We start from the raw sequence: 23313 nt of genomic DNA on the forward strand, positions 1-23313 counted from the left end.
GCAAAGCCTGACACACAGTGGCATACTCAGAAAAAAATGCAAGTCTACAAAATTGCCCTTGTTTATTGGCTTTACAATTGCTCCCTGCCCAGAAGCACCTAAGAGCAAGCTCACCTGTTGGCATATACTTAACAAAGCTTGCAATTTTAAGATACTACTCTGAAAGGGAAAAAGATTAAATTTTCATAGTTCAGAGAGTGAGTGATTTGGCCCATAGATTATTTTCACCTCAGATCAAAGAAAAGCAAAGCAGTGATACAGCAAGGTACATATCCAGTGTAAATGATCTTGGCAGTGACAACAGTGCTGAGTTGCAGAACACCAAATGTGAGGGAGATGCCATGTGCTGCTGGGGGGCTGCTGGGGACACACAGCCCTGCCCCAGTGTCCCACACCCTGCTGCCCAACTGGCACTGCCAGGGCAGGGTGTGCCACCAAATCCCCTGAGAGCGAGCAGGAGCGAGCCCTTCCCCATGCATTAAAAACCAGCTCACCCCATGGAGAGCGACTGAATTCCCTCTGGCTTTGCAGCCATGAGGGCATTAGGACCAAACTACTCTGAGACAGCCCTGCCCAGGGTCAGAGTGCTGCCTTCATGGTCACAGAGGAACAATCAATCACTTTCCTGCTTCCTACTCTTTTCCCTGGATTCCTCCTGCTTTCCCTCCCCTTCAGCACCATGCCCATGCATCCTCTTCAGCAGGGATTTTCCTCTAAACAATGCAGCCAGGGGTCATGATTAATCAGTTTTCCATACTCCATTTCCCTGCTCATTGTCCCACCACTTGTTAGGAACCTTATCTTTATTAGCTGGTCGTATCATGACTTGATTACACATTAACAGAAACTCCTTCCTCAGCAGGGTTTCCTTGTGGCTTCAGAGGGCAGCTCTGTGGAATGAGCCACCCCACTAGAGGCAGCCTTGGAAGCCTCTGATCTCATTCAAGATGCACAAGGGGACACAGAAAGGTCTAGCAGAACTCTGAGGAACTGGCAAGAGCAGATTTAGAAGACAAAGACTTTCTATAGGGGGGCAGACACATTAGCTTGTGTTGTTTGTATTAAATTATACAGTAAATATTTGGGCCTGATAAGCTGTGCTCTAACAGCAGCTACAGAACTGAGATCCTTCAGCACAGAAACTGCATCCAGCTAAAACATCCCCCTGCCCACTTAGCTACTTAACCAGATAATACTGCCCTAGGGCCTGTTGGTATCTGCCTGCTTTCAAGAAATTAGACTGATACAGTTCCTAGAGATTTACCAGACCTTCAAGGTGCCCCAGTATCACCACACCTACACCTCCAATACAGGATTTTCTCCTCTAATTCTACTACCACCTTGCCCAAGAAGGTTAAATGACATCAACTTATATCAATGGCTCTTACTATTTTCTTCTTTTCTTGAAAGATTCATTACACAGAGGAATTTGCTATTTGAAAATGACAGAATAATGGGTGCAAGGTGGGGGGAAATGCTTTCTTAGAGATGAGAAAAGTAATTTCTAAATGGGTGGGTCTGTGAACCCCACGAATCCATCTCTTGTGAAGGCAATGGTTCATCCAAGGACCTACAGCCTGGTGAGACCTGTGTCCCTCTTACTTACACCTGACCAGTGTCAGACAGTCCAGGAGAGAAGCAAGCAGAGCTCACTATTTGGGTAATCATAGCCTCCCTTGTGTTTGGGAAGAGTGACATGTCTGCAGTGACACAGCAATGACTGCACACTCCCCTCTGCTCCCAAAACAGTCCATGCACATCCCCATGGGGTGGCTCTGAAGTACAGAAACAAAGAGAAGGTTTGGAGAAAGCACTAGATGCTCAGTTACAACAGCTACAAAAAGACTGGGTAAGACAGCACAAAAACCTCTTCCTCTGAAGCAGCAACTCCAAAAACTCAAGTGGCATTTAAGGACAAGAATTCTTGAGTTAAACTAGTTACATTCATCAGATCATCTGAGAGAACAAGTAGCTGATAGCTGGAAAACAGAGATGGATGTAAGCAAGGGAAGAGGTATTAGACTGGTTATCACCTAAAGGGGTGAAAAAATAGAGATTGGTAATTTCCTGCCTGCATGACAGACAGCAGAAGAGGCAAGAAAGATTATAAATTGCTATAAACCCAGTATTGCTACTGGGCACTTGAAATACATGATTTCAAGTAGCAAGGCTCAACTTCTGGAAATGGTTTGGAGTACTTTATATATGATGGCAGTCACAGCAGGCAATGGGTGAAGATCCCTGTTACAGGCTGCCCAGGCTCTCTAAACTAATGAGGATTTACATTCTGCAGGTGCATCTGGTGCCCCTCTAAGTCTTGTCTGCCTCTGCAAAATGCAGGCAGTGGGTGTGGGCCCAGTGCAGTAGAGCTGAGAATATCCCTCCTCCTGTGCCATTGTGAAACATTAAAATTGGCCCTAATGCTTTGAATGCAGTTTCATATGAAAAAGAAGGAATGTAGATTTAAATGAAATAATACTGGTCTAACTAAAACATACAGGAAAACAAAAAATCAGGTTGTAACTATGCCAGTGAGAGCTACAGACATGCTAGGAAGCTTTCACCATGAATGCAGAAACTGCCCAGAAGCTCCAGGTTCTTAAACCCCTTCAGGTACTCCCTGCTCAGGGAGCAAAAGAGATAGAAACCCACTGACCCAATGGTTCAAGTGAGGCCTTTTTTCCAACATACAAGTCTCATCTCAGAAAAGAGCCTTTTTTTTTTTTTTTAATTTTATTGCAGTGAAAAGCCACCACCACCATAACAGTTCTGGGAACAAAGGCTGCAGAAATGTTTTGCCCCAATCAAAAAAGCAGGCTCTGATTTCAGCTTTTAAGGGTTGACTTGAACTTTAAAAGAAAATCCATTATACTTCCTAAGATAACTGAAATGTCATTTTAGAAATAAAAACCTGAAACATTTCATTCTCATCAGTATCACCCAAATAAAATACACTCATGTTGCAACCCCACCTCCCCCCCCCCAATTTCTTTGCAATCCTGTTCCAGTGAAGCCTGTACATGTTGCAGGCACACACAGGTCTGATCTCCAGATAAGAACCTCCCTGCTGCACACACCAAGGCTTTGCCCCTTTATTTTCACATTAGGAGCCTTCCCTTCCACAGCCTTCAGGAACAGCAGTTTTCATCTCAAGAGGCTTTCCTGACATACCCTGGGAAAGGCTGTACCCAAGAGGTGCCAAACCAGAACCTCCTCAAAATGATATGGCCATTTCCTCATCCTTGTCTGTCCTATTCCCTCCTGGGTTGTACAGCCCCACCAGTTAAGGAAAGTCAAATAAATCAAGCTTGCTGCCAGCTCACACCTGCCACTCTTCCCCTTCCTCTTGGCCCCCATGGATGTTTTTGGCACACTGAGGTGTGCTGGTCTCCCTGGGGAGCCCCTGCCCCGGCTGTGCTCATCTTGGACTACCAAAGCCAAAGCAGATGTTGATACAGCTAGAGAGGAATTGTCCCTGGGAATGAGCAAGGGCTGCACTTCAGTTTGAATATTGCTAAGACAGAGCTGTAGAGTAGAAAAAACCCCAAATATTGCTGTGCTGGATGAATCAAAGCACTTCTAATTACAGCAGAGGCTTGAACTTTTATAAAACTTTTGCACTCCTGCTTGTAGATCCCAACCAGGTTCTTCAAAGAACATCAATCCCTAAAGATGTAGTCTGGTTTCTGAATTTCCACAACACAAAGGCCAAAAGAAAAATAAAAGCTCTTTATGCCATAAGTTGCATAAAGCTTTGGGGTCTTCAGGCTTCTTGAAGCTGCCTCAGAATCTTTGCTTTCCTTTTCCAACATTAATTGGATTTTGATCTTACATACCTTGGGGAAGTAAAGTGAGACAGAACAGAAAACATGACAAGATTAACTTTCCTAGACATTTATACATTCAAAACCCCAAACCCTCTAGCAGCTGAGCTTTGAATCAGATTTTAAGAAAATTATTCTGTATGTAAAAGCTCCAGAGTGAAAATACCAAAACATTAACATTAGTTAAAGTTAACTCCTTAGCTTAAACCCCTAAAACAAGTAAGGCCAATGCCCAAGGCACACACGTGCCATTTCCTCTTTGCAGTTGCTTAAATTCTTATTATTTGCACAGGCAGTTCAGAGGCAATGCACAACTGCTTAAAAAGACAGGTAAGGGGTGTAATAGGCACATGATCAAGGCTCCCTTCCAGCCAAAGACACATCCCTGAGACCAGCTGGGGGTACCAATAAATACTGAGCAGTGTCTCCCTTTGCCCTCCTCCTTCTGTGGGGTTAAGGATGCAGTAGAGGAGGACAGAGACAGGTGTTGCTTTTCTTTGCAGTCTGAATGGAGACTGCCACTTTCTGAGCCCATATGGCAGATAAAAAAGCACTTTGAAAAACATTCTTTGATCAATGAATACAATCCCTAATTAATGTTTTCTTTCCCATTTTCAAGTCCAGTTAAAAACACAACTTCTCAGCAACTTTAGATCCCTTCCTGACTGATTAAAAATATTTTTTCACCTGAAAAACAGTACCTTAGGCCTCTTTATCTCATTCATACACCAACACCACACCACTTTCCCAAAAAATAAAAAGAAGCCACCGTGTGACCCACATGGCATTTCTCCATCACAGTAGCTGTTCCCCTCAGCCTGGGGCTATGAGCACACCTGCAGCAGCACCAGGAGCTGAAGCAGTTGGATTGCACTGCTCCAAGACCCTGTGTTCCACAGGAACCACACTGTGCAGGAGGGGCACTCCATGGGCTGCAGGAGGAGGCAGCAGCCCTGCAGCCCAACCCTTCACGTGCCCTCTCCACACCCCAGGGCCCAGGGGAGCTCTCACAGCACCAGCACTGAGCACAGCCACGGCATTCAGTCTTAAGGAAGAGCTTAAAAAAGCCTTTCCAGATGGAGCAGGTGAGGGAGCTCTGATTTTAAAAGAGACTGAGGGGTCTGTTAGGGTTAACTACAAACTAGCCTGGGTTCATTGGGGAGGGCTAACTGGTACACCAGCTTGAAACCAAAGGGAAACAAACTGCAAAGAAACTTCCTCCATTTAACTCAATGCCACAAGGTGACCTGAATTCTGTAGTGTGAAGAGGCCAAGCAGCTTGACAGGCCCAAGGGTTGGCACAGGCATCTTCACACCTGTGGGGGCAAAGACAAGTCAATGAAACCAGTAATAGACAGATCCACCTGCTGTCCTTTAATCCACACCCAGTCCAAGGACTAAATACACACAATCCTCTCAAGAAATACTTCTAAAAATTCAGATGCAAGAGGACAACTTCAGTGGTTTTGATGTTGAACATTGCCCCCAGTGGCCATGACCCTCATCACAAAGGGCTAGGATTAGTCTGGCAGTCAGAGAAACGTGTCCTTAAAATCTGATTTGATTCTAATGGCATTTTGGAAGTGCTTTGCTCTTTGGAGAAGGAGCAAAATTTTAAAAAAATGAAGCGCCAGAATTAGGGTTTTATCATCACTTTCCCCCTCCCCCCAGGCCCAACATCACCAAGATTCTGCACAGGCCTTGCCAGCATACCACAGTTACAGCTCCTTCATGCACTTGTGCTCCCAAGGAGTGTAATCACTCCTGGATCCTGTTCCAGATGATGAAAGGGTGAGCCATGGCTGCAAATGGAATTCCTTTCATCACCTGAACAGTGTGCTTGAAAAACACAAGCAGCTGAAGTGTTCTCATCTTTTCAATTCTAGAGAACAGTACATCATCACCTTTTAGATGTAAGTACTTCAGCTTAATATGCACATATTACAGTATTTAGCTTAATTAATCAAATCATGACAACAGACTCAATTCTGAACTTCACACTGTTACTATCAACATGGCAAAATAAGTATCTAGGGATGCTTAGAACAAGAAAATCCATTTACTAGTGCAGGCAATAGCAATTCTAAGAACATCTTTACCAAAATTAGTGCTCTGTCATACTATACAAGTACAGATGGATCCATCATCCTAAGTCTAGCACAGAACAAGGACGAGTAGGAATCATCTTAATTTATGGATGCAGAACAGGATAACAAAGCCATTACAAAGTGACTTGTTGTATAAGGAGCTTCAAACTGTAAACTGGAGTGTATCTCTCCAGCTCACAACCTGAAGCACCAAGGCAAAGCAATCTTCCTCCCTGGTAAGGTACACAGCAATACATAAACACAGAAAGAATCTCATGTTGCAGTGCAAACAACATGCTCCCCTGAAAATGAAAGGCTCTCAGTTTTCCTAGTGCAACCATTGAATGACAACAGATAATTTCTTATTAAGTCACTGGAACACCACATCACTGAGCTGTGCTGAGAGAGGAGCTGTTGCCAAGATGAAGTGACAGGAATGACACATGAAACATTTGATTTCATATTCTTGGCTCTTCTGCTGACTCTTTATGCAGCTGGAGCAAAATCAAAAGGCACACACTTGTCATGCTCTTCTACTTAGTATGGACCCAGCCTGTCCAGTACAAGGAGCACAACTAATTCTTACAGTCCTTTATGTACCAAGTCCATCATTTTCTTTGAAGCCACTATGGTAACAAACAGGAAAAGTGCAGTCAGATGAATGCTGAGGGCTGAAGAGTCAGAGGATGCCCAATGTGTCCATCACCAAATCAGCTACAGTAAGAGCCTCAAAAGGAGTTCTGGCAGCTGTGCACATCGGTCTGGACAGAGAGGGTACTGCAGAATTCCAAGCTTACCTCTGGAAAAGTAAGTGATCTGTATCAGTCCCACAAAGTTTGAGGGTATGTAGAAGGATGCTTTCTCCCAGATGACAAAGAATTGATAATCAAGTATATAAAAAACAGCTGTGAAATGGTAATAGCCCAGAAGGACACAGTCTGTCAAAACTCATGGTGTAGACAGAGACAAAGAAAATGCCTTTATGATTTTGCTACTGATCAGAGAAGACAAGACTCCCACCTAAAAGAAGGTCATTTTTGAGTACTTTTATCAACAGCAGGAGATGGTGTCACAGTGCAGCTCTCAGACAATACCCACAGACCTGCAGATCACAAGGTTTGTCTTAAGCTGAAATATGATTTAGCAAAACAAAGACAGTAACAGAGATTAAAATTTTAATTTAAAACTTTGCCAACAAAAATTGATTACAAAAAGGGAAATTATCTGTACAAAATAAGAAAGGAGGTACTCATTTTAACAAGAGACTGCCATTATTAATGTATGTGGGAGGACAAACAGCAGTTCAGGTCAAGTAACAAACTGAGAAACAAACAAACTGAACTTGTAATATGGAATTCTGAAGTGAAATTTCCATAAACAAAGTAAATTGACCTGAAGCAGCTCAGAAGCTAATCAAGGTTTATAAGAAGTCCATATTCCCTGCAAACCTTTTCCTCTTATTTTAGAGAAGGAGGACATACTAGAAAGCAAGACCCCATGCAGTGCAGTGGGCCAGGACAATGCCTTTTGCTGAGCTTTCTCTCACTGAAGCCTTCCTTTGGGCCCTCTGTACAGAGATATTCTGCAGTTTGAGTGTGCCAGGGGTTTAACTGAGTCACAAACTATTGCATCTTCACTTAAAAGTTGGGTCCTGACTCAAAATGATGACAAATGCTTTGGAGACTGTGAAATCCCTATGACTAAAATGACTCCTATCAAAATGATGATTCTCAGACTATTCAAGTCCAATCAAATAACAGCTGTTGGTCAAGGATAAATCTCTATTTACAACACTGCACTCCTCTTTTCTACCTACCATTTTACACAAAAAAGAGACCAGAGCATCTTTAAAACTCATTACCAAACAGACAAAAATGGCAGGTGATTTCTAAACTCCAAGTTCCTGTAAAACTTAAGCACACAGTTTAATCCTTACCAGTTGTCTACATTTCTCCACAAGCCAAATCAATATAACTGAGTTGCAGTGAAGACACGGAACATGCTTTTTTTTTAATTTCCAGTCTAACGGCTTATTTCCCACTCAGCTTTGCATCACTTAGTATTTACAAGTTTTTACACCTTCAGAACCCAAGTTTAGTGAAGAAACAAAGTAGTAATAAAAATGTATCAGCCCAGATTCACTTCACTTACTTACAGTTACCTGAGATACCCAAGCTGGGGCAGAACAGCTTTCTGTGCCCCACCTACTCAGTAAAAAAAAACAACAAATGCTAAAGGACAATTCATCAGACTTGAAACTTATCCTAGGGACAATGCTCTTCCTCCTCTGACTACAAAACAAAAAGTGAGCAACTACATTCTGACTTAGTCTTGGTTAAGGTTAGAGTAATTGTTCCTAGCTGAAGTTTTGGACTTATTTATGTAAACCTAAGCCTTACTTGCTCACTAGCAGCTCCCAGCTAGGGAGTCAGGGACAGCTGTCTTGTAAGAATGCTGTGAGACATGCATGAGTCCTCCTTACAGCTGGGAAAACTGAGATAAGTAAGAAGTTTGCTCAAGAGCATGCAGTGAGTCAGTAACAAGCTGGCATTACAGCTTCCTGGATCTTAGCCACATGCTCTGCCCATGGGAACCCAGTGCAAGGAAAACTACTGTACAGAATCTTTCCCTTTTCCATGTCAAACATTTTTACCAAAAATAGTACAGATGCTAATAAACAGTGTATGCAATTTCTTATTTGACAATGAAAGAGTCCTGCAGTAACCTGTTATATTGTATCTTCACCCTGCAAAAGATTATTTCCAGCTTTGATTCTTAGACATCTTAAAGCTTTTAGGATAAAGCTGAAGATTCAGTTAAACAATGCTGCAGTCAGTACCCTTAACCACAACAATGTTACATTTTCTAGTTTAAGCAGTATTTATGCTACCCAATTTGGCAATCAAAAGAAAAACCTTGAAGCCAAGAATTCACAGATCTGGGGGGGAAAAAAACATACCAGACTTCAGTTTCACCAGAAGAAGCTTTGTAACATGCCATGAAGAGTTCAGAGATTTCAATTCTGTGAGTATCTGTTATTGCCATTTCAAACAAAAGCCCTCTAATCCTTAGCCTTGCCCAGCCCATGATGTAGCAGGTAGGACAAATGCTGCATGGTAAGAAACAGCTCTGCTCAAAACACAGCTTAATAACAGAAATGCAACATTTGCAATTTGCTTTATGTGAACGCATCAGAGAGATATCACTTAAATAATGTTTCCAAAGACCCTGGGACTTAAGCACAGCTATGGAAAAAGTCAGCTTCCTAAACTTGGGGGCTTGCTTGAGACATCTGCCTCACACTAGATTCTTACTTTACTGTGGTCAACAAAGCTTTTAACACACCAGGCAAGATAGAATACCACTAGCTTGTTCCATCACATCATGGAACAGGACAGCCAATGGATCCTGTTGTGACAGACAATACTGTATAAAGAAGGCTTATTTTTAATGGCAGAATCACACTGGACACTACTGGCTAACCTGGAGCAAGATCTACATTTTTTTCCTTCTGGAGTTTTTAATTTGCTCTTGAACCAGAAACATTCTTTCTAATCAGTTAAATCCAAGAGTACTGCAGAGAGCTCGGTTCTTAAGCATGCTCTGCACCAGGAGCGGTCGGTTCCACGTCCAATTGACACCGAGGAGTTGCTGTTTTCCAAGGGCAGGAACTCTTCACTGGTCCCCCAGCCGGAAACCTTGGCCCCAGTTGTGTCTTCCACCACCCTGCTGATCTTCTGCAGCCCTTCTCATGCTGGCAGGAGGGACACCAAAGCCCGACACTCCTCCCCTCCTGTTTGGCAGCCAGCGGTAACTAGGACAAAGCAGGGGAGGAGGAGGAGTTAGAGAGAAACAGCAGGACCTTGCAGGGAAATGCCAAGGCTGTGCTTTCTACTTTTCCATGCACTTCCTCTTAACTGATAGACTTTGTAATAAAACTGGCTTTTCCCAGTAGAATTTCAGAGAATTCTTTCCAAATCTAAGCTCTCAGCACACTGACAAATGGAAATACTGGGAAACTTCCATCTCTGGGATGTGTATGGTAACAAGAGAATTGCACAGAACCAACAATATTGAGGGCAGTTTCAGAGCTGTTACCACCTTTAAAGACATTTTTAAAAACAAGCTTGTCTCCTAATCTTTATGGAAAATTAGGTTTACCAGATGGACCTGCAAGCACAGAATTAGAATATAAAGATTCCCTATCCATTGAAACTTGTACAGAAAGTATAACTGTAATTCAACACTTTATGCTACAAAAAGGGTTAACTGAGTTGCTAACTAAAGTTTGATAGAGGAGGAGTATTTGCAGCCCAAAACTATGTGGACAAAGGCAACTGAACTACGAACTTTGGCTTCTGATAGTATTCTCATAGTATTTCAATGCTAAAACAATGAACATATCTCAAGAAAAAGCACTTCAAAAACCAAGACTTGCAGTCCCAGTGAGGGTGACTGATACAGACTGCAAAGCAGAATCATTTATAGCCCTGCACAAGCCTACAACTATTATTGTTAAACATTGCTGAATTGGTAGCTACTATAACATGGGGATACAGAAAACAGATAATTTACAGGATAAAACTTCATTTATATACCATCTGATAATTGTTAGGGAGTTCTCTTTACTGCAGCTCAATTCAACAGCAGAAGTATGACATTTATTCTCACTCTTAAGAATAGGTAAAAGCATAAGCCATCCCAAGGGTCAACAAAGAACTCTCACATGGGCCTTTTACAAGAAACTCAACATTTTTTATGACTCACCAGCTCTGTCAGTATGAGAGTCTGTAGAAGGTTGGCTTGGCAAAGTATTTTACACTTTATGATCCCACCATATAGATGTCTGATGAACCATACAAAAAATTGGACTAAACAAATAGTGATGTAAAGAATCAAGCCAGCTTACAGGAACTGAGGTGTGGACAGAAAATTCCTTCCTCCCAAATCCATTGGATATTTAAACATTAAGAAGAAATACAGGTGTCCAACCAGATTTCCTATCAGCTCATTGATGACTCTGTAAAGCAAAAGAAAGAACGGTTTCACATGCTGTCTTCTCTGAAAATAAATGAGTGACAATCTTCTATTCACCTGCCACCAGGCTTTGCCAGGGTTGTGACACACAGAAAATTTCCCCTCCCTCAGCATTTTGCAGCCACTTCTTTAGAAGGGCCAACCTCCTGTGCCGACACATCAATAGTCTGTTCCACCCTCCCTTCCCAGCCTTCTCTACATTCTGCATTGGAAACACAATGAAATACTTGTTTACATTGGGGAATTGGACTGTATAGCGATTAGTGCCCAAAATAATCATCTGCAGTGCCAGAGCAGTTACTGCTGCTCTCACTGGACAACCTGTCTCCTGCTGTACTGAACTGTTTTGTTCCCAGTTTTGTGAAAGCACTGCTGACTGGAGGCCCTTGAGTATCTTCTGTCATGCATAGAAACAGCAGGTAGCTAAGAGCAGGCAGTTTTCACAAGTGACAGATGAGTCAGTAGGAGGCACAGCCAGAAAAGGGAATTTGGTTTTGCTGTACTATCTCCTCCTTTTATAACTCAACCACAAACTTGTTGTTGTCACTAATTATGTTACAGCGGCACCAAGAGGCCCCAGTCAATGCAGGGCCCCAGTGAGGGGGCCCACACTGTGCACAGAGGGGATTTCTGCATCAAGGGGTTTAGTCAAATAAAAAAAAAAAAACAAACAAGAGAGACCAAAAAAATCAACAAGTGCTAATATGGCACACTGTGGGCTCATTGCTATTTTCCCTTGTTTAAGAAACTGAAGGAAAAAAAAAAAAAAAAAGACCAGGTTGGACAAGTCTGTGAGGGAAAGAATTAACAGCACTATCAGAGTCAAGCTAAACTTGTTTCTAAAACCAGTAATAATGGCTGGGGATGACATCTTTCTTTAGTGTGTGTTACCATCCAGGGGATGACATCTTTCTTTAGTGTGTGTTACTTTCTTAGTGTGGAGAAGGCCTAAGGCATGGAGTTACTAGAAAATACACCAAACTCTCATTGCTCTCCCCTCACCTCCATTCTATCCTCTAGTTCTCACATGCACATCTCCTCTTTGATTTTATGTTAAATGACCACCATGTGACACTGAGCATTATCAGTCAGATTACACAGCTTTAACCTTCTTATTTTAATATTACTCCTAAATTCAGCAGCAAGTTAAATAGCAGTAAAAGCTTTTATAACTTCAAATTGGCCATAGAAGTAAATACATACGATCCACCAATGATGTAGTTGAATCCCAGAATAACCCATGGAAGGTAACAGGCCTGGAAAAGAATGCAGTGGAGAGGGTAAGTACAAGTTAAGGATGTAAACCTGTTCTCAACTTCCCACTGCACTAATAAGCATGATCATAATCTCAATGCTCATTACACAGGTCCTGATCTATTAACTTAAGCAGATTCAACCTAAAAAGGTCCAAACTGACCAACCACTAACATTTTTAGACAAAACATACACATTCAAACATTATAAGCAAATGTGCCTTTTGAACCCTATGTTCCACAGCAAGTTTGCATCTGGAACAAAGTACTAAAGTTTTTGATTTTGAAAAGGTTTAGAAATTATCAAAAGAGTCTTCTCTACAAGATCTGAGAGAAACAGCCAAGGGCACACAGAAAAAAAACAATTTAAAATACCAACATTTTGTCACTACATTCAGCTTTTATCCAGGCTAAAGTTTATCAGGAATTTTTTCATTTTTTCAGAACAATGAATTGTCAGGACATCTTTTCAGTAGAGGCACACTGAGTGATACCACATGGAAGACTATGAACTTTGTCTTTGCTGCATCTCAAGGAGTATTCAATGTGACAGTACAAGACACTTTCTAAGAGAAAATGTTTCTATTTTGCCTCTCACTCACTACACGAGTGCCTTATGGGTGGAAATCTTTCCAATACACTGTCTGACATACCTTAAATCTTGTTCCAAACCAGAATGATACAATCATGTCTCTGTTCAGCTGGGCCCACACATAAAGTACTGACATGATGAGTGGAATCATCAGCAACTGCAATGTTTAAAAAAGACAAAGTTACCATTATTTTCACAGAAGCACAAGAAACTCAGGCAGGAGGTGCTGTGTTTCAGAAGTGGTTTGTAAGCATGGTACATCACTGAAGTCCTTTCAGATTTCCCCACAATCTTATCCAATACATGCCCTGGATCTGTTCAAAAGCTATTGAGAAAGTGAAGGAGGAGAACCTACTTGCTGATTCTCCTTTGCAGGACCATGCCAAAGCAAAGGGCTCCAACCTGTGCCAAGTGAAAGAGCAGCTGCAGGGAGCTCTGCTCTACCCACACCTCCAGCAGCGAGCCCTGTGCCACAATCCTTTCAGGGCACCAACCCAAACACCCTCATCTGGGGCCAGGCTCATGTGCCAGATGCAGTGTCACCATCCAGCTGCCACCTCTGCTCCCATCCTCCTGAGAGCACCACAGGGAAGGTGCTGCCCTCAATCCCCACTGCAGGCCATCAACTGCCTTGGGAGAGCTTGGAGTGACCTGTGCTCCACGCCAGGAGCTGAGGGAGTTGTTTCAAACCCTTCTTTACACTGACTCTGCATTAGCTGACTGGACTGTTTCTAGTGAAAAAACACAGAGCACTGCTTTTGCCATCTGTGATTTCTGAGCTGAGGGCAGGCTGCACCAGCAACATTCCCAGGAACTGGCTGAATGCTGTAACCAGCTGCTGGGTTTGGAAAAGAGGTTAAAACTCAGCCCTTCAGGGGTGCTGCTATTATTCATCATCCAGCCTTTCACAAGCCCCACGGTGCACTCTGACTCCCCACACGAGAACTTTATTTAAAGGTTATATTAAAACCCTTTTTATTTTACTTAAAAGAAAGCAATATCTAATATCTGAACACATTTGACTTAGGAATAGAGGCCTAGCTATCCTACTCTATCTTCTGAATTTCAACAAAGGCCACTCAAAACAAGTAAAAACCTTCTTATTTTTAAGAAAAACCACACTTTTAAGTCAAAAAACTGGTTCTTCTTCAATCAATACTTTGTATGCAGATAAAAAAAATTAAGTACCTCTTAAAAAACATAAAAATCAACACAATCAGTATAAAATTTGTATAATGTGTGGGTAAGTCCAGCATCCTTTTCAAAATTTGTGGTTATTTTCCCCACAGAAAAGTTTAAGTATAAGGTTATGGACAGGCCTTGACACAATTCACTCCAGACCAGAGATGTATGATCACTGGTTTTGTCTACCAGGAAGCCAGAGAAGTGATCAAATAAAAGCTAATAATAATTCTATATGGAACACTACAGATATTGGTGCAGTCTTTAGGTGCTGGAGAAAGACAAAGATGAGAACAGCAGAGGCAGACTGAAGACATGCAGTTATCTGACACTCTGCTGTGTCCAAAACACACTTCCCAATTTTCACCTTTAGTAATTGGAGAGAAAAGAATTATTTCACTGAAACCAGTTCTTAAGACCACTATCTTAATCATTCCTGTGAGGATTTTGTACTTCACAGTTCTGATCTCAAACTGAAGCTGTATTTTTCACCAAAAAAATCTTCTGTTGGCAAGTAAAAGGCATACTGAACTAAACTTGAGAAGATTAATAAACCAAATAATCATTTTTAAATAGAAAAATAAGAAAGAACATCCACATTCATTAAAAGAAATAGTGCATAGCTGACATCTTATGTCCATTTTAGTAGAAGTCTAAGCACTTCCTGACTGCACAAAGACACCATTTTTTACTTCTTGGCTCCCTTACTAGGTTAGATCCAAGCTTGTGCCTTCAGCTGAGGCTAACCCAATCTGAAAAATTAACAATACACACACAGCAGTCCATTCTGATAGAATCTGAACAGCCTAGCTTAACTATGTCCTGCAGTTAAGTCAATAATGTTCTCTATAAAGTCATCAAGTAGTCATAAAGTTGTGTAAAATTATTATCTAAGAAACTGCACCACACTTACCTGCATGTCCATTACCAAGCCAGTTATCTGTCATTGCACAATGAAGGAAAATGCAGAAAAACCTGACAGACTACAGCAATAAAAAGCTTCAGACACACAGAACACATGTGCAAAGATCTTTATTATTCAGAATTAATACTACACTGTTATGGGTTAAAATTTCCAATGATCTAGAGATGTACAAACTTTGTTTCAATAACTGCTTTTTGGCAGCCTTTCAGGTGCCCACCTCAAGTCATTACCCTAAGGGCTGATGGGTGCACTGGCTTTTCCTCCCTGAGGAAACTGGCTAGCTACAGACTCCATCAGTCCTTGCATAAAGGCACATTTAAGTTTAACAAATGGATTCTTTCATTAGTTTAACACTGACATTTTGGTTTTCTAACTAAAGAAATACCAGATCATTAAAAAAATACCAATATATTGCCAATGAGTCACAGAAAAGAAGCAATTTCTTAAGTGCATCAATGCAGGCTTTTAATACTCTTCTCCCACCTTGGAGCTCAAAGACACTGTTGTAGTAACTGCTGAGTAGAAAAAATCACTGAATGATTTTAATATGATCAGGATGCTTTTAACAGGTCATAAATACATATAAAATGACACCCAGCATTTTCCCAGATCATGCATCCAGGCTGATCCTTACATCACACAGGGAACAAGCAACTAGAAGCTTTTAAATTACCAGTTTGAAAGTCAGGTCACAATTACATTAATTAAATGCTCACAGCCAGGAGCCTGCAATCACAAAGGCAACCTTCATCTTCCTAACAATGTAACTAAATGCACCTTGTTACAGCTGTGGCTCCACAGGACTGGCAGGAACAGCAATTCCCTCCACATAGTGGAATGCAACTAGAGAAAATGTATTGATAAAGCATTTCTGCACACCAGCTCCCCTGGAATCTGGTTCACACCGATGTCACCCCTCCCTTTTTTCCACCTGCTGTGCCACTGCAAATTGCTACAAGGAGGCAGCAAGAGCACAGACAGAAAGGGAGCATCCCAAAGGATGGAGGCTCCACACCCTCTCCTGCCAATCTGCCAGTGCTTCACTGCCCTTACAGTGAATCTTTCTCACATTTCAATGGAATTTCCTGTGCTTCATTTTGTGGAATTGGGTGTTCAGCTCCAGACCCCTCAGCACAGAAAAGACATGGAGCTGTTGGAGTGGGACCAGAGGAAGGCCACATAAGTTACTGGAGGAATGGAACATCTCTCTTTGAGGGAAAGGCTGAAAGAGTTGGGGGACAAAAATGTTTACTAGGGCCTTTTGCAATAGGAGAAGTGGTAATGGTTTAAACTAAAAAAAAAGGTTGATTCAGACTAGGTGTAACAAAGAAATTTTTCACTATGAGAGTGGTGAAACACTGGCACAGGTTACCTGGAGAGATGGTGGATGCTCCACCTCTAGAAACATTCAAGGTCAGGCTGAACGGGGCTCTGAGCAACCTGATTTAGTTGAAGGTGTCCCTGCTTATTGCAGGGAGCTTGATAACTTTTCAATGTCTCTCCCAATTCAAACTACTGTATGATTCTATGACAACACCCCAGGCTGCACAATCCCAGCTTCTCATGGGACAGATGCTTCAATCCTTTAATCATCCCTGTGACCCTTCACTGGACTCTCTCCAGTATGTCCATGTCTCCCTTGTACTTGGGAACCCAGAGCTGGGTGCACCCCCCACACATCTCTCAAAGGCTGAGCAGAGAGGAGCAATCCCTGCCTCAACCTGCAGGCAATCCTCTGCCTAGGGCAGCCCAGGGGGCTGGTGGCCACTTTGGCCAAAATGGCACATTGCTGGTTTGTGGTCAACTTTGTGTCCAGCAGGACACCCAGGGCCTTTCTTGGAAGATGCTTTGCTTTGTCAGTCCCTGGTCTGTCCTGGTGCCTGAGGCTGTTCCTTGCCAAGAGCAGGACTCTGTACTACCCTTTGCTGAGCTTCATTCCTGGTCAGCCCATTGATCCAGCCTCTAAAGATCCCTCTGAATGGTGGCACAACCCTCTGGTTCATCAACAAATCCTCCCAGTTTTGTATTCAAGCTCTAAAAGAAAATTCAGCTGGTACAGCACAGCCCACAGAAATGTTTCCCAGCATTCCCAAACTAACAAACCCAGCTTTTTCAGGAAGTTGTCTCAGTGAAGATACCACAACACTGCTTTCACAGACTCAGATGACTTGTACCCAGCAGGTAAAGGATCTCTCCTTTTCAGGGAGAGAATTTCAGGGAATGGCAGTGATCATCAGCCCCCTTTTGCACATGGCAGCTTGAACACACTAAACTCAGTGCTCACCCAAGAGCAGCTCAGCAAAGCAACCCAGGCAGCACCAGGGACGCTCCCCCAGCATGTGCTCAGCTCTGTGGAGGCTGAGCTCAAGTCCCCACTGCACACTCTTCACCATTTTTACAGGAAAGTTACACACTTACAAACTCTATAAACTTCCCAGGAAACATTTGCTACATTTTAAAACTGTTCCTTGATAAAACCTGGTCTTTGAACATATTTCAGGTGGAAACAGAAGAACCAAAATATTTCTCAAAGTTTGATGATGAGAAGGATACAACAATGCAGATCCAGTTAAACAGGAGCATGAACATGTAATCTGCTGGCCTTCCATCAAAAGCCCCTGAAAATAAAAGGAATAATTTTGAATCATCAAAGGCACTACAATTTTGATTAAAAATTAGGACAACTTTTATTTTTCAGAGTCTAAGAAAGCTCAGTTAATAACAGCTGCTTTGCATGCACTCTGTGGTCTACGAGTATTTTTTAAATTTTAAAAAGCCTTAAAATAGAACAACCTACAGGCTGAAAAATAAGACATTCAGCCTACTGCATTAGAGCACAAGCAGTGTCTATACTTAAAAAAGAACACACTGACTCTGGAGATAAGTAGTTTTAACTACATAAGACTTCAAAAATGGAGTTGGACCCCATCGTTCATATGAAACTGTGGGTTAGAAGCACAGAATTAGCAAATACACATGCACAGCAAAAGCAGAAATACCAAGTTTAATGAGTGAGTCATGTGAAAACCAGCCCTTACTTAGGCAAATTGCATCCTTTTTGCATCATCTCATCAGACTCAAGAGTTTTACACTCCAGAAAAAATCAGCACACATGACAAGGAGGGTATGCATGTGCAGCACATTCTGTTCATTCTAAGCTGTGCTGCTTGTCTAATTCACCATTCCAAATATGTGTAAATTTTTTCAGGACACTGGAAACAAAAATAATAGAATAACATTCCCTGCAAGTCATATAAAATGAAATTATCTTTAGATGCTCAGTTGAGTTTGAGACCTGACAGAGACAAGTACTAAAAAACAACCCTGTAGCAATTCCTTGCAAACATGAAAAGCTGAGGCTCTCAGTCCCACTAACTGTGGCAAAAGGCTGACAGAGACCTCAGCATCTATGCAAGACTTCCATCAACTTTCATATAAACCAGGCAGGAAAGGAAAGAGCCTGAGAATATTGCTGAAAAAGACCCAGACCATTGGGGGTGAAACACAGTGACAGTGGGAATGACAGTGACACCCATAGCACCTCATGGACAACCTGAATTACATGCTCCTAATTAAACATCAAAATGCCTAGAAAGAATGCCACTGCTTAATGTGAGCACTGCTCAGCTTCACAGAAGTATTCTTAAATGAAGAAAATCTTCTTTTAAGCATTAGCTTTTTAGAATAGCCTATGTAAAACAAAATTACTAAAATACCAGTTTTATTGTTTAAGGTCAGCCATGCAAAATGCATAACAGGAAAAAAAACATGCTTTGAAAAATATATCAGAAAGTTTTAATGTTGTAAAACTACAGAAACTGAAGGTTTTTTCCTTACTGTTGCCATACAACAAATAAAAACAAACAAAGAGAAGAAGCTGACTAAGGCTGTAGAAAGGCCAGCTCAGGAATCCTTCCAAAACTGGAAGAAATCAAAGCTATTATTATTATTATAATTTTTTTTACTTCTCATTATCTACAAGATTGCTAATGAGAGTATTAGACAAACCATTTGACTTTTCCATGAACATCTATGGGAACTGGACTACAAACTGCCAGAGAGCTCAGCACAGGTATGGGGTGAGCTCTACCCCACGGGTCCTTCCATGAGGCCCAGGGTATAATGCAGTCATCTGGGAAGAGCTGCAGACTCATAATTTACATAAATCTCATCATTCACACAGCTGGGGGGTGAACTCTGCATTTTCTGCTTACTCGGTTGATATTTGTTATGCTCTTCTCCAACCAAAGCAAAACAAAACCACACCAATCCCCCTTTCCTTTGGAAGTCACAGGTCAGGCTGTTAGAAAAGCACAAGCACAGCACAAAACCATACTGGTATTTCTGACAGCTAAATTTGAAGCTGGCAGGCAGCAGCAGTGTATGCTCAAAAACCATGCACAATGCTGAAAACAGCAGTTTCACTTTCTCAGTTTCACAGACAAAAGCAGGCACAGACCAATGCAAAGTTCCACTTGTAAACACTATCAGCAACTTATCTATTTTCCAACTACAGAAGGATTCAGGCCTTTTTCAGAGAAACAGCCAACCTAACCAAGGATTTCATTTATACCCAGAAAAATGACTGGAATATAAAAGAAATGCATTGGTTCAAACAACACAGATGACTTCCCAGTTTCAAAATCCAGATCTGTTGTACAGCAGAAATTTACTCCCTTTCATGAGATCTGTGCCGCAGCACAAACAACTAGAGCATTTTGTAAGTATATCTACAAGCAGTGAGGTCTCTTAATTTGCATAATTAACCAGAAACTCTTACTACACCGACCTCTGCCCAGTCAGAACTGTGAGCATCTCATGTCCTCATAAACCACTGCAGACAGGCTCAAAAGGAAGCAGGAACCATTTCTAGCTATTAAACCAGTATTTAACTTCCACTAAGAAAACAACCAAATACAATTTGGCACCACTCGTGCCTTTCCCTACCACTCTTCTTAAGTCTTAAATGTGATTCCACAATACTCTCTGGAGGGCAGGTCTACCAGGGATCTCCTCTCCATGGGACTTCCCAGCATCACCTTCCAATGCATTCCCCTTTACACCATCAGTTCTAGACTCCATTAGAATGATACTGAAACTCTTGTTCACAAAGGCTTTCAGGAAGAGTCTGGCTTTGCAAATATTTTAATTATTTATGTCAATTGAACCAATTTTTGTCCAGGTTTAATGAACTGGGCAGTGCAAAAGGAAACCAGTTTCGAAGCTACCTTGTACCAACAATCCCTTTTTTTGAGAGAAATTATCTATTATCTGATCTCCTTTTTTCACTTAATTTTCCCCCTTAACTGAAAATCCTCCTAACTTTTCTAACTTTTCTACATTTCTGTTAGGCAGAAGGGTAGACTTCCTTTGAAGGAGGTATCTCTCAATTCAACACAGACAACAGAATAACACAATAAGCATCCCTATTAAAACAAGAAAAAATTGATGTTATTTTCTCCCAATGGATAAGCCCATTATTACATTATGCTCTATCATCCTTCTCTGATTAAAAACATCAGGTACAAAAAATCAGAGTTAAACATCACCTTTTAATCTGTCTCACTCATTTCCTTAAATCCAGCATCTAAAAGCACTAGGCCCTCCTACTGAAACAAGTATTGAGTTCAGATCCTAAATGGCCAAAGGGAAGGAGCCAGCCACAGAAAATCAGTTTTCAGAGTGGTTTCATGCTGACCAACATAAGCTGGCACAGAGATAAGCCATCTCTTATCAGCTCCGGGCAGGGTTCAGCAGGTGCATACAATTTAATGGACAACATACCTGTTTCTAGTCGTGAGGAATATTGATACAAGAAATACAAATTCACCAAGTAGAGAAATCCTGTTCCAGGTCCCACTGGGAAGAAGAAAGTTGCCGTTATTGGCCGCCAGATCTGTCCAGATCAAAAGAGAAAGATTTATTTATAAACTGCAGAATGAACTCATGTGCACAGGCTTTTTATTTACATTCATTACTTGATAATGAATGAAAACTTGGAACATCAAGAAGAAGATTAAAAATAGCCCCAGTATCGATTGTTCCAGCTTCAGCAGCTTTTCTAGTTGTGGTGTTTTCTTTCAATCTGGTAAGCAAAGCTATTAAGACAACACCAGAAATAACACACAACTTTGCAAACTGCTTTCCATCACATCTTTGCAGCAGTGAGTCTTTAATGCAGTGCAAAAGAGATTCACTGGGCAAGGATGCTACCCCGTTTAAAAACCAGTCATACAAAACCTGTTCTTCTCTGTTGAACAGAGGCCAAAGACTCCACAGCCTTTAGTGTACCACTCCAGCCAGCACGTTCTGCTCTGAGCATTTGGGATCTGCTCTGGGACAGCCTCCCAGCTATGAATATTGGGCACAGCCAACTGCATGGCAGCACATAGCAAGGACAGAAAATGGTCATTCATAAATGAGCTCTTTAAGCAGCTTTAACATTTCCAAACATTTCTTTAACATTTCCAAACTGAGTATTAGGATCCTGAACATCACAGTTCAAGAAGGAATAACAGAACTAGAGGAAAAAACAGTCATTTATGCTACTAAATTTTGTGAACAATACATGAATCAAGGTACAGAGAGAGTCATGGCTTTAATTTTTTTTCTTTCTTCTCCTTTCTTCAATTTCTTCTTAAATTTCTGTTATGTCATCTCATTACATCTTCTTCAGTGAAGATATAATGAGATAACAAAAATTTAAAAATTGAAATCTCTTCTCTTTCTTAGTTTTGAGCTCCTCCAATGAGTGCTCTCCCCCAGCACTGAATCTGTAACCTCACAGTGCAAGGAAAAATATGTCCAGTTTGAGACCACTTTTGATATTGCTATTGTACCCAGAAACACTGCATGTCTGACACCTCAAGGCATCAGCTGTTGGTTTACTAGGAGCATATCTAAGCACAGAAGTTGACAATCCCAAAGAGAAGGTTTTTCAAATTCCAAACCAGAAGGTGCAAATGCACTCCGTTACAGAATCACAGAATATGTCACATGAAAAGGGACCTGGGTGATCTGGGCCAACCTCCCTGCTCAAGCATTCTCAGTCATTCTAGAGCACATGACCCAGGACTGCACTCAGACAGTTCTTGGATAACTCCAGCAAGGGAGATTCCACAGCCTCCCTGGTCAGTCTGTTAGCGTGCATGGTCACCCAGGTCAGGTGGAACTTCCCATGCATCAGTTTCTGCCCGTTTGCATTTGTCCATCTTCTTTTATCACCTCCCTTGTGATACTTCCAGAAACTGCTGAGGTTCCCCTCTCAGTCCTCTCCCCTCGAGGCTGAGCAGGCCCATCTCCCTCAGCCATTCCTCATCAGAGATGCTCCAGTTCCTTGATCACCTCTGCTGCCCCCGCTGTACCCACCCCAGGAGCTCCATGTCTCTCTTGTAGCTCTGCCTCAAAAGCTCCCGGGCCAGCTGCAGCCTGGGCCCAGAGTTACAGCTCCCAAAGCCACGGCCACACGATGACACAGAGCTGGGCAAGTCACCTGTAGCCACAGCCACAGAGCTCCTTGGCACAACAACCAGTGCCCACCAGAACAACTCCCACAAAAAAATGTAGGAAAAAACACACCAGGATGAGGCACAATACGAATTACAGAGCTGCCAGGGGCAACAGCCCTCCTCCTGTCACCCTGGCAGGGACGCGCAGCCCGTCACCGCGGTGGGGGCCCTTGGGCCTGCGGGCTGGGCCCGGATTTACGCGGTGCTCTGCCCGCAGGCCCTGTACAGGTTGAGCGGGAAAGCGGCTCCACTCCCACCGGAGGGGCTCTGCTCCCCCCGGTCATCCCTGGGCGCTGTGTCGGTGCACGGCGCCTCCAGCGCGGCCGCGGAGCGACCGGCCCAGCGCGTAGCCCCAGCGAGGCCCCGCAGCGCTGCCGCGCACTACAACTCCCAGAAGGCCGCGCGCGCAGCGAGTCACAGTGAGCTACTGTAGGAGCGCCGCGGGGCACGCCGGGAGCGGTAGTGCGGCCCGTACCTGGAAGCGGTGGATGAAGGCGTCAGGCCAGAGGAAAAGGTTGACGGGGCTGACGAGGCCCAGCTTGCCCACGAGCGGAACGGCGATGGAGCCGGCGAACCAGTAGCGCGTGATCAGAGGGATGCTTCGGAACCAGTCCCCCAGGTCCGACATGATGCAGCCGTGCCTGGCCGCCGCCCAGGCCTCGCCGCGAACCGGCCACTGAAGAAGAGACGAGACGAGGGCTCAGCCACTCCCGCCGCCCAGTCACGGAGGGGGCCCCGAGCCAGACGTGGCGCCACCGAATTCGGCCGAGCCGCCGCCGCTGCTTCCGGCCCCGCCCCGGCCGCCGGGAGTCACGCCCCGGGGGCGGAGCGAGGAGCCAGCCACCGCCTCTGGGCGACGGGGCGGTCGGGTCAGGCAGGGTCTGCCTTCCTGAGAGGCTCTTGTA

General features: G+C 43.0%; 1 protein-coding gene across 1 annotated transcript; it reads right to left on the bottom strand.

The window, feature by feature from the left end:
- Positions 1-7069: 7069 nt before the first annotated feature.
- Positions 7070-23191, bottom strand: DERL1 (derlin 1). Its single transcript, XM_071421738.1, has 8 exons — positions 22884-23191; positions 20685-20796; positions 17454-17518; positions 14889-14915; positions 12855-12950; positions 12152-12204; positions 10821-10931; positions 7070-9725 (listed from the first exon to the last, which is right to left on the bottom strand). Exons 1-8 carry the CDS (start codon positions 23034-23036, stop codon positions 9587-9589), a joined length of 756 nt encoding a protein of 251 aa, XP_071277839.1. The 5' UTR covers positions 23037-23191; the 3' UTR covers positions 7070-9586.
- Positions 23192-23313: the final 122 nt, after the last annotated feature.

The sequence above is a fragment of the Agelaius tricolor genome, unplaced genomic scaffold (genome assembly GCF_023055355.1).
Source record: "Agelaius tricolor isolate 1412-34295 unplaced genomic scaffold, bAgeTri1.0.p SCAF_2, whole genome shotgun sequence".
NCBI classification, from domain to species: Eukaryota; Metazoa; Chordata; class Aves; order Passeriformes; family Icteridae; genus Agelaius; species Agelaius tricolor.

Coding starts and splice junctions, on each gene's coding strand:
- DERL1 (XM_071421738.1), bottom strand. CDS start 23,036: ATGTCGGACCTGGGGGACTGGTTCCGAAGCATCCCTCTGATCACGCGC. Junction 10,932..12,151: donor AACTACATCATTGGTGGATC/GTATGTATTTAC, acceptor TTTGCTTTACAG/AGTCATCAATGAGCTGATAG. Junction 9,726..10,820: donor CTGTCCACACCTCAGTTCCT/GTAAGCTGGCTT, acceptor GCTTTGTCCTAG/TTACCGCTGGCTGCCAAACA.